Consider the following 12,857-nt stretch of genomic DNA (forward strand, 5'->3'; position numbering starts at 1 on the left):
GGTTGATTAGTAGTTAGTTTTAATTATTATTATGAGATTGATTGGTTGTTGTATTGGTAAATCCTTCCTGTAAAGAAGAATATAATTAATCATACAAAGTTGTACCAAAGATAAACACTGAATCTAAGCACGTAATCAACCATGAATTTATGAAAACGTATATGGTTATACTGTTCTTGTAAGCATATGTACATGTTAATAGACATGCCTATTAAAATAGGACAAATGTATATAATTACGAACCAACTCGTCGAGATTCGCCATTATCTTGTAATAAATGAAATGATTCATTTATTAAAAGCATATTCCTTTTACATATATTATATTTTGGGGTGATATAAACATTATATATTGGTAATTTAAGGACATAGCAATAACTTTGGAGAAACCATTTTCTGAAGAATATGAAGAACATCACATACAATCACAGTGACGATGAACACATAAACATTATCTCAAAATATCCAGAAATGTACACTGTCAAGAATAAAAAATGTGATAAGATGAAAGATGTTAGAAACGATATCTGGCCCTAAATTGCAAATCATATAATTCAAATTAAAATAAATGTATGAAAAAGAGTGTATAAAGCTTGTGCTTTAAACATATAAAAATACGTAGTGTGTAAAGATTTATCACAGGGTATTTAGTTACTTAAGGACGGCTGTTGGACAGAGTGTTTCCTAGTCAGTAACTGTCCATGTTGATGAGGATGGGTATGATAATGTTATGTGTCATGCTCATGTGACAATAACCTATCTGATTCTGTATTGACTTCAGCTATTAATGCCTTAGATTTTATAGCGCCGTTTGGATATAAAAACCAAATCCCTTATAAATAAAAAGTGACCTTTGTAGTCTAAATTTAAAATGTAGTGGAAGTGGCATATTCCATATGTCCCTGTAGGACTCATGGTACTAAACAAGTTCCGTTGGTTAAACTATGCAAACACCATTATATTATAAATACATCAACTTTATAAGTTTATAAGTGTTCGTGATCAAGCCTGTATTTAACATTATAGATGGCTCCTGGATTTCTGGATCTACAAGTGTTTAAAGCATTTGATTTTAAAATTCGCGTGACAAAATGACAGGTCATACATTTCTGCCGATTACTCAAGATATTGATGTATATGTATGTATGAGTGTGTTTTAAGGCCATATGTATTATGTGAAAAATGCATAATATACAAATAATAAAAAACAAATCACATACAGTTTTGTTGAAGTTTTACAATCTTGTTTCATCAAAAACAGAAATTGGCAAATACTGTGCTGAGAGAAATTCGATCGAAAACATATCCCTGTAAGAAGAGCAATCTATTAAATTACGAAACAAAAAACAGAGGATATGTTGATAAAATAGTATTCAGGATTATTTTGCTGTGTCGGTCAGGAAAAAAGTTTCATCAGTGATGATATGAATATGTATGCCAAGTGGCAGAAAGAGTTTAATTGTCAGTTATGACGTTTATTAATATGTGATGCACTATGTCTCCGTTATTGTACGACATGCCCATTAATTAAATTATGCTAATTATGATAATGAGCAGTGACATCGAAATTGTACGGATCCATCGATGCTACTGAACATGAATGTAACCTGCAAAAGCATAATACGCCATAACACCTTTTATAATTAAAATCTACTCTGTCGTACACACACGTTCAGGCTGAAGAACGAGAGAAAAGAGAGAGAGAAAGACAAAGTGTGTGTGTGTGTGTGAGTGGTTATGTTGTTTGTTGCCATTATTGTATACGCATGCAGCATATTTATGTTTCTTACCGAACGAACAGCCGAATATGAGGGATCGTCCAGTATGATAATATTTGCCATGATATTTCTATAGGATAATGGTGCAATCATAGCTAATATTAAAGGTTTCTACGTCGATTATATTCACCGTTAAGGAAATAGAGTTACATGTCTTAGGTACTATTCATTTTTATCATATTAATAAGATATTTTAAAGGAGTCACTTCTCGTTCATCACAGTAGCATTAACTATATGTTTATTATTATCATTATTATTATTATTATCAGTCGTAATAATAGTATTAGCAGTGGTAATATTAGCATATTCAGCAGCTGTTTTGAAGTTGTTCGTCTGCTTCTTCAGTGATGATGCTAACATGTAATAATATGAAGTTAGAACGGTATATAATTAAATTAGATATACAGCTCAAACTGTAATCGGTCAATGTAGTCTATTCACAGAGCTCTAAAATTATACATCAAATGCCATATATCACATATCCTGATGTGCTATAGACGCAAATTTACTTTATAAATCCTGCGCGGTCAGTTTTTGAGAAATGTTTTCGTTGCTACTATCCCGTGCAATACCCCAGCTACATCCATGTTGCGCGTGAGGCGACAGCAAAACAGTATACATGGTTTTAAGTTCTATCTTACTATCATGTATACTTTGCCCAGATATCACTTTATTGTAATTATTCTCAATCAATAAACGACCTTTTATTCATTGTGTTATGCAATTAAGACGAAAATGGGCTGTTTCAGGATAAGGCCGTATATGTATATGTATATATATATATATATATATATATATATATATATATATATATATATATATATATATATATATATATATATATATCAGTAACACTCAGTAAAGAGCCAGTAATACTGGCTAAAGTGATTTCAAATCGACTCTCATTTTTGGTAATGTCATATGCATTGGATGATGCTCAAGAGCTTCATGTCAATTTATAAAACTGTCAGTAATCCAATCGATGTGTACCTTTATTCGAGTAACTATCCATTCCATGAACTATCACATTGACCTCCACGCAGTTATATATATATATATATATATATATATATATATATATATATATATATATATATATATATATATATACATCTTATGTATCAAATGATGTCAAGTTATATATTAAAGTGAATCAATATGGGCGCCAATGCGGCCGACATAAAAGTGTTATCACTACACCGTCTAAACTGATGGCCGTATGAACACGCGGGAGTTGCCCTGAATAACTATAGGCTGTAGTGTATGTCGTAAATCTAAACGGTTACGAGATATGTCAGTCACAACAGTCATCCTGAAACTTTTGTTAGCGCTTATTCTCCTGAACATTTACTCATATTAATCTCGGGGTTAACCATAAGACGTCTTCTAACGTCCAGCTAACCTGAATGAAAATATTCCGCACTTGGTCATCGATTGTGGCCACTACAGCAGCCTACATGAAAATCGCTGTGTGGTTACTTACCTGAACGGGTTTTTCATGGAATGATATTGTATGACGCTTTGCTGTTCCAAAATGAAAATGGGTCCAATTTAGCGATTTATCGCCAAATATAAATGACACTGGAGCCTTACTGAAAACATTGTTATTTTAGCACCTCCTTAATAAATAAACTCTCATCCTCATCGAATTAGGGCTTAACATCATATTGTGGTGTATGGTTGGTACTAAATTACAAATTGTACAGCTCGGGCATCCAGTATGGGTACACAACTGATGAAGTTCAAAATATTTTTGTCAATACTCCACATACATTACTGGAAATATCAAAATACGAGTTTACCTAAAGAAAATAGTGTCATGTATCATATAATCGTCATCATCATCATCATCATCATCATCATCAATTCCGTAATCCAAGGTCGTTGGGGAACAACAGATGATTTTATAACCAATTCGACGCGTCTATTCCTGGAAAGATTTAGATGGATTGTTGTCGAGTTAGCTTTACATGAAAAAAATTCTTTTATGAATAAAAAATGCACACCAATTCAGCTGTTATGGAAATCTTGTTTCTTCTTCTCCTGATTAAAAACAAACCAAAATGAGCATGAGCTGTTTACCACTTAAGATCATCATTTGTGCTTAAATAAAATCGTTTCTGTAGAATATTCACTATGACCACCAAACTCACTACCGTAATATTGTCGCCTATCGTCCAAAATAATGATAGTCACTAGATTCTATATGATATCTGGATAGCACTGAACGAAAAAGGCGCCGATCTAATATGCAGTATTCTTAAGTATGAATGCAAATGCTTGGTCCGTGTGCAGGTACTGCTGCACCCATACATAAAGATTGTTCAGTAATAATGTTGAATGATATGTGGCTACACATATGTCCTAAGATTTGCCTAAGCAAGCAAATATTATATGTACTAGCTCAGCGCTTGTCGTGGTTATGGACCGTGGACTTTTCTGGACACTATGGTTCTAGTGGACCGTGTGCTGAGTATATCTTATGTTTTGCTGATAACTTATCAAGTTTTTTTGTTTGTACCCCACGCTACATTCCTCTTACAGTAACATGAATGGGCATAGTTCGCATGTGGGCATGCGCGTGATAGGAGAACAAAGCCATTTGAATGCAAGGTTTTAATCATATCAATAACAAATACAGAATTTAAAACGTAAATTCTGGAATATACGTTTCATGTTATTGATGTCTCAGAGAGGACATATAGGATGAGAATGTTTGGAGGAAGGCTGGAAATTCTTATTGGCAGATGCAATGTTATACACATGTTTGACGAAATGCAAATAATTGTTGCACATTATACATGTTCACAACCAAATTATACATAAGATCCAGAGCTCATGAACTGATTGCACATATGCAGTCTTATTCAAATTGGTACAATCCTAATAAAGGTGATGTGCTTTTCAAGATTTCGGGATCAAATATGTGGACTATTTCACCGATCTTCCAACTATTTGATTCGCGTTGTAGCTATTATAATAACAACCGCACTGATCGATTTCTAAAATTACAAATAGCAACAATGTGATTGCCATATAATCGTGCCTTTCTCTATGATATTGTGTACGTTATTATTGATACACACAACGTCACTTAGACCTTGCCCCCACTAACCTCTGTTAGGAAAAAAAAACTCATATCGCCATCGATCATCACATTTCCAGATGTGAAGCATTTCATACTTGTTTCAAAGCTATCTAAGCAGAATAAATGAGTTTTGCATAGGTCTAAAATACGGTGTTATTTATATTTAATTTGTATGCTCTGTTGTCTTTCTAGTTTTCTCTCTTTTCTTACTTTGCTTGCGAATTTAGATTCGTAACAATAGGGTCAATGAAATGGAATCCTAGGGATGCTTGAATTATGCAATTGTTTGTGTACAAATAACATTATTGGAATTGTTTCTTTATTCCTAGCCAGCAAAAATATAATACAGAAATAAACAGAAGCAAGAAATTAAGCGGTCACGGACATCACGGAAGGTCTTTAGAAACATTCTTAGCAAGTCATGCCAGGTTATATACCAGGATTCGGAGCAATCATTTACACGATTTTACTGATAAAGACCGATATACCACTAACAGATTTTCAGGATAGTCACTGGTCGCCATAAATAAATATGTTTCACTCGCCTGCAGATGTTACTTATACAGAGAGACATTAGGGAAGTTTGACATGTAAGTATGGTATTTTCATCATATAAATCTCGCCTTCACCTCATTAATACCATGAAAACAACATCATCATCATCTTCATGTTGCTTATGCTAGCCATCGACAATTGTGCATGTTAAATAACATGTACTGGTAAACTGATCGGTGGAGGGGTATGAAAATGGGTGTACTATTTGTTATTGTCGTAGTTATCGAATTTATCCTTGCTAACGTTTCCATTAATGCATTTGAAATTATTAAATTACAGTTATTTTTAATTTTCCATGTGCAAACAAAAATGTTAAAGAAGAAGAAGAGTTAAATCAAAAAGAAATGTAATTGTGGATAAGGATTCTCTGAGCTAATGTTGCAATAGACGTTATATGTTTTAGCATGCAATGCTGAGATACATTTGTTGACCGCTTCACAAAAAACGTATTTTTTTTAGAATCAACACGTCCAGATGTATCAACGTTGCATATTGCTACTGCAGACGCTTTCAGTGTTCTGCCTTTTTCAAACCTATTACGGCATTGATTATGGAACTGACATCATTTTTACGACAAACCTTCATGAAGTAGTTGACTATCCTCTCAAGTTCCAATATCCACTTCCGCCATGGCTCAAGGGAACGTTGGTAAGCTTAACGGTCTTGTCAAATTGTCAGCGGTATGATATGACTCGTGCTTTGCGATAAGGTTTTGAGGAACAACATATAAACTTTCGCACATTCTGTCAAAGCCAAAGGGCTTCTATTTTCCGAGTTTTCAATGCACACAAATTAGGCAGTCATGAATTTGAAATGATATAGATTATTATAAATGATTTTGTATGTACGGTAGTTATCATAATATAAGTCTACCTATAATGAACAAACCTTTTTTCCACAAAATGTCAATTTCTGCCTCATCAGATCATATATATATTCAAGCATATCGTCATGGGATTCCAAATAATTAAAACAATACACGAGTAACTTAACCATTGTTAGGACAAATAAACAGAGCAATGATATACGGTATTTTATAGATGTTATAATGCATACGGTATTTATGTGTTTTCTTGATATATGCACACATACATATTATACGTATTTTATTGGATCAAACTTTTGTTGTGGTGGTTTACTTGATGGATAGCTTAGGTTTGAAGCATTCTCACAACTATATCAAAATATTTGTATTAGATCTTTGTTGTGTCCTCGTCAACGTCTCTCTGATGTTTTAGTATAACAGATAGCTCTGAAAGCAATTTTGCTGGATTAATTTTTGTGTACAGTTATAAAGCAGGAAACATATGAAATAAATCAAAATAATGAAATAAATCAGATAGATATATAAATATGTATATATATATATATATATATATATATATATATATATATAGAGAGAGAGAGAGAGAGAGAGAGAGAGAGAGAGAGAGAGAGAGAAGAGAGAGAGATAGATAGATACAGAGATATATAGATAGTCAGACATATAGATCGATATATATATATATATATATATATATATATATATATATATATATATATTATCGATATGATCATCAGAAGAAGAGAATTATAAAGTTTATTACATCGTTTCCGATTTTTCGCTAATATGGTTTTCTATTTATTTCAAGTTTTATTTTGACAAAATCTGAGTTTTAGTATAAATTGCTTTTTATAATAACTATGTGAAACACTTAGCAAAAAGGATTTGTTTTTAATTGGTCAATATTAATAGTATTTTGTAAAATAAACCCAGAGAGAGAGAGAGAGAGAAGGAGAGAAAGAGAGAGAAGGAAAGAAAGAGAGTATTGTATGTACATTGAAACGTATTCTTTATTGATAGTTTTAGAATAAAAAGAACTTCAGTATCTCTTTTGAATTTTGTAAACAAAAGAACGGATGAAGGGTATACAGAGTTTGTTCTCTTCTCTTCAACATGGATCACGAGAGAATTTCTTACCCTACACTAGTTAAGGAGTTGGGTGGGAAATAGTATTAACAGGTAAACTATAACATGAGTGAGTATATTTCAAACATATAGCGTAGTGAAATTAACACATAATTCCCGGTTTGAAGGGTATAATTAGGAAAGAAAAATACAAGTATTTGAAAACAAAATAAAGAGCAATTATAACTACTCTGAAAAATGTTAAATAAATCAATAGAATGTCAAATGTACAATATTTATTATATTTATTGTTGAAGTTATCAAGATAAAGCCCCATTCCACCCAACCTCTATCCCATTTCCCCATTCATCTTAGAGAAAACGAGAGGGTGGGCGGAAGAACTAAAACAAAACTGAATTAAATGTCATGAAGAGTTATCTTTCTTTGTCCCATATCCAGTCCCTAAAAGTCTTTAATATATATAACGTTTGCATATTTCATGCCATCCCCTCAGTATGTTGTACTACTGTAACAAATTCGTCCATTTGAGCAATACTTATAGTATAAACAATGTTTCACTTAGGTAGAAATATATATATATATATATATATATATTAAAGATTCAATATTATAACGCATCATCTCTACTTGTTTTATTTGGACTGATATTATGAAGTTTTCGTTTCCCCCCTTTTACGGCAAATCAGTATCTATACATGTGTAAAAAGTCGCGCTCGACATTCATTTCGGTTGAAAATCTATCCGCCTTATTCCTTTAAGTAAAGAGGTATTCTTGGAGAAATGATTAGCTTACTATAGTCTGCAATTCTGAAAACATTTTAATATTTAAATACACATCAAAACGAGACAAAATATCCTGATAAATTTCCTCGGATAGTGTGCGCGAAGAAATCCCCACCACAATGATTCAGTGAGCAAGTACAAGTGCGGATTCAGTACATGAAGAAATTTCCTCGTGCATTGTATGCCTTGACGTTCCGTTCTTCTGGTTATGATGATGTTCCGTGAAAGTGGCGCATGTCGCACAATACTCTCTTACATCATTCCTCATGTGAGGACAGTATAAATATAGGCGTACTGTACTAAGGGTCAACCAGTAGGTATCACCCTTCTCTCCAGGAAGCTCATTCACGCCAATGCTTTTAGGTTTTCCTCAGGCAGCTGTATTGTACTATAATACAACTTTTACATGTCTTGCCAGAAGCATCACGCACCGGACATTTCAAATAATTTGTCCACTACCCCTAAGACTTTGTACTGCATTACTTTCGCCAGACACATCTTGCCAACAGAGGCTCTTCTGAGCCTCATCCTAACCGATAGCCGCTGACGGAGTTGCGTCATGTTTCTGTAGACACAATAGTATCATTCTGCCTTGTCCAGACATCAACTATCTTAAACTTGTGTATATTTTCTGGGGAAAGGACTATGCCTATTACTTCGGCAATTGCGGCCATTTCTAGGACGAAGAGATAATTCATGCCGGGAACAGGCAAAACTGAGTATGAGGCAATAACTTCATACAGCACTTTGCATGCCGCCTAATACTTATGAAATCAAGTGAAAGCAACATTGTTTTTCGTGCACTGGTACAATCTAGTCTCAATTGCAGCAAAGTGAAATTTGAACTGAAAATACTTAATACAGAGCTTTCGGATTTTCCATACCGCAATAACTTTTGGCGTGGGCCATTTATTTACAGTATCAACGTTTCCAGGTTTGGTGACAACTCCTCCGGCTGATATGGTATGGCTAAAATATATTGATGGAAAGTACATCGTTTGTTTTGTCTCTAACCCTTGTTCGAAAAAGCTGTCAGATACGTCCTACCAACAGATTCGTGGATTTTCAGCAAGAAAATACGTGTTTGAACTTGCATAATCTCTTACAGATCTCTCAAGGGTTATTTAAAATGTCTCAACTGATCTTATATTGAAATAATCTGGACCCCTGATTCAGAACTTTATACTTTAGTGAGTTTAATTAAAGACATAAAAAACTATGAAGTTGTTTTAGTTTACGCAAGCCACAGCTCAATTTTCACCAAGCTAAAATACTGATATTGTTTCAACAAACGTTAAAATACTGAAGTTTTACAACAATAGATGCATATGCTGACATACGTTTTGAGAATTAATCAATACAGACAAAATGATTTAACAATGATAACAATGTTATCCCAACTGAAAGAATAAAACAAACTGAAATAGGATTCCGTTAATTATTCTGTTAATTTTGTTAATTATATTCGCCACAGACGAGAATGCAGAAAATGTGCTTACATGCAAGTACCCGAGTTTAGAGGATACACTTTCCATCAGTCTCATCAATTGCAGCTAAGCATAACATGCTTTTATGAATTGTATGTTTATGAAGTTTAGCTCCTTATGACTTCAACCCCGTCTGGGAGCGAACAATTCGAAAACAAACTGCATGAGTCAGTTGCAAGAATGATACTGATACTACAAGGCACAGCTTCAAATCCTGTTGAAACGTAGGGGTGGAAAGCTTCCCGAATTAAGGCAAATAGTATCAAGATTTACATCGCTGACATATCTTGATTGTCAACCTGATATTCGTGAGTGACATGAAAAATAGAGTTTCTGAGGAGAGGTTCAGAAAGAAGACCTGAAGCTTAAAACCTGTCGCAATCTCCTCAGCATCCTTGCAGGAAGCAACCATAATCGGGTCACTTGGAAGGCGTTATTACGTGTGGGCGCAACATTACTTTAAACACGATAATGGTCGGTACAAGGAAATTGACCAGTTTAGTGCGGGTTCTAAGAAAGCAAATCACACAGAAATCCCCAGGCCTATGTCTTATGATCCGCATTCAGATCGTTGAGGAATTTACACGCATCCTATAGTGACATTGCATAGTGCTTACTCTGCTAACATACACATGCTCTTCTCTTTCTATCGTCAGCATGATGCGTTATAAAAACACTTGGTTTAATTCGAGTGCTAATAATCATATACATTAGACAAGAGTGGATACGAATATACCAGTTGTTATTATTATATCATAATATTAATGTAAAATTTTGAAATATGACAAAATATCTAAACTAACATAATCTATGACATTTCATGTTTTTATCTTTGTTTTGTTTAAACGAAATTGAACATACCGTTATTCTAGACCCTCAACAATTATTGAATACTTTTTGTATTTCTTATACCGTGAATAAACATATCGCACAGCCTCGTCATGGTAAACTACTCGCATCCATCGCTTCACCTTGCGAACAACCCAATTCCAATAAACTAGCCAATCAACTATAAACGTTAGGCAATGTTTTGGAGAGTAGCTAACATTACAATAGCTATAATCATGGTACCTCTGGTATCAAGGATAAGCCCAATATTGTCTAAATATATGTTGTCTTGACCAAGTTGTTGACACCGCATCATAATGTCAGAGGTGTGGTGGTTTTAAATTAAAAATTTTACCTTTGCCAATTATCCATTATGCAAAGATCAACAACGCTCATTTCAAAGTAATAATGTGTCAAGGACCTATGCATTGTTCCTAAGCAGATGACTATACTGATTGGTAAGTATCGTAATTTTAATAGTTTCACATTGTCGTGAGTATTGGTGCGTAACAGCCAATAATCAATAAATGAATGTAGGAAGGATTGTCCATTTTACATAAAGCATTCAAACTATAGCAAAATTACATTTTAAAAAAATACACATTTTGATGAGTGATATATTTTTTATCTACAAATAGTAGCCATTTCATTTCAGGTCAAGAATGGATTTGGAAGGTTTGAACTTGGCAACCGAAAAGTAACCAATGCCGCCGATGCCTACGCAAAGCTATCCAGTTGGAAATTTTCTGGAAACGGAAGTGCCTACTTCTCAACAAGGTTCATTTACTCCAGGTCATACAACGATTCAGTGAAGTCAGATACCATTGCTCCATATCAAATGATTCAGAATCCTGATCCACCATTTAACACAGTGGAGCGAATAGAGCAGATAAGAAATGGCCCAGATAATATGAATGTCAATGTCCGCAACTATTTCGATGAAAAACAGAACACCAGTCATTATGTAGCCGTCAGTGATTATTGGAGGTTCTACGAATTTGATCCGCTATTGTTGTCTAGTTTCACATTTATGGACCCACCCATAACCGGTGTAAATCCCATGGACAGCATCGTCAACTTAGGTACTGCCCATCCACTTCCGGAATACAACTCGTCTAATCATATTACTTTTGTGTCTTTAGTCAGTTTAATTCCAGAGCTGAAAAGTCAATTGAAAATATTCCGAATACTAAGTCCTATCGAACGGGAGCAGATAGCGGAAATCGACTTGGATAAGATTCCGTACATGCATTCCTTCGGGGTTTCATCAAATTATGCAATATTGTTTGCCCAACCATTTTTTGTCACGCCGTACAAACTTATCATAGACAACAATCCGTTTGATATCTTTGACTGGGAGCCAGATGAGATAACAAAAGTTTACATTGTTGATTTAAAATCTGGGGCTGTCAAGGTTCTGAAAACGGAGAACATGTTCTTTTTCCACGTCGTCAACGCGTATGAAGTTGGAAAGTCCGGGATTATTGTCGATATCAGCACGTTTCCTGATCCGAGTGGAATCCGTAGTTTGGACATGAACACTGTTAAAAATGCTACCGCACGTGCTCAGTTTAAAAGAGCTCTTCTTAAGCGTTACACGATAGATCTTGAAACGGACGACATTGATGTTTATGCCTATGAATGCTCTCCAGATATTTCATTTTGCAATGCCTTAGATTTCCCTGTTATTAATGAGAATTACAGGTATCACAAAAATTGTTTTGTGTATGGCATCGTAGACAATTATGACGGCAAAGATCAACTGCATATGGCACTTGTCAAGAAAGACCTTTGCACTGGCTCTCGTGATCAAGTATGGCTTATCAACGGACATTACCTAAGTGAACCATTTTTTGTTGCGAAACCGGAAAGCCTGGAGGAGGATGATGGGGTATTACTGATGCCAGTATTGGACGCTGTGAATAAGCAGAGTTACTTTGCTATATTTGATGCTAAAGACTTGAAAATGATAAACAAAGTGGATCTACCAGTTAACAACCCCTTTTTTACTCATGGAAATTTCTTCAAAGACTTATTTTAATTTCAATAATTACCACACCGAAATAGTGTTACAGTAATAAGTTAGGGTTGTGATTTTATCACATAGAAGACAGATACAGACTTCAATGAAATGCCGTAGACGTATATCGTTATACATAACATACAAATAAAATTTATACACACAATCATACTTTGGTTCATTAATATATATATATGTATATATATATATATATATATATATATATATATATATATATATATATATATATATATATATATATATATATGCAGTTCAATCACAACGAACAGTGCGAAACTGGTATCTAGCTAGCCTGAGCTCTCTCCATTATCAAATGAGTCTTTTTCAAATGCAAATACAAAATATTGACAAGACAAACAAATTAATAGGAAGAACTGTTATATTTGCG

The 12,857-nt window shown here is 34.1% G+C and overlaps 1 protein-coding gene across 1 annotated transcript; it reads left to right on the forward strand.

Annotated features, from left to right (window-relative positions):
- The first annotated feature begins 5,328 nt into the window (after positions 1 to 5,328).
- Positions 5,329 to 12,596, forward strand: LOC149774055 (beta,beta-carotene 15,15'-dioxygenase-like). Its single transcript, XM_089945777.1, has 3 exons — positions 5,329 to 5,456; positions 5,881 to 6,069; positions 11,084 to 12,596. Exons 2-3 carry the CDS (start codon positions 5,896 to 5,898, stop codon positions 12,467 to 12,469), a joined length of 1,560 nt encoding a protein of 519 aa, XP_089801903.1. The 5' UTR covers positions 5,329 to 5,456; positions 5,881 to 5,895; the 3' UTR covers positions 12,470 to 12,596.
- Positions 12,597 to 12,857: the final 261 nt, after the last annotated feature.

The sequence above is a fragment of the Sinohyriopsis cumingii genome, unplaced genomic scaffold (assembly GCF_028554795.1).
Source record: "Sinohyriopsis cumingii isolate HCF-2022 unplaced genomic scaffold, ASM2855479v2 utg000426l, whole genome shotgun sequence".
In the NCBI taxonomy this organism is placed as follows: Eukaryota; Metazoa; Mollusca; class Bivalvia; order Unionida; family Unionidae; genus Sinohyriopsis; species Sinohyriopsis cumingii.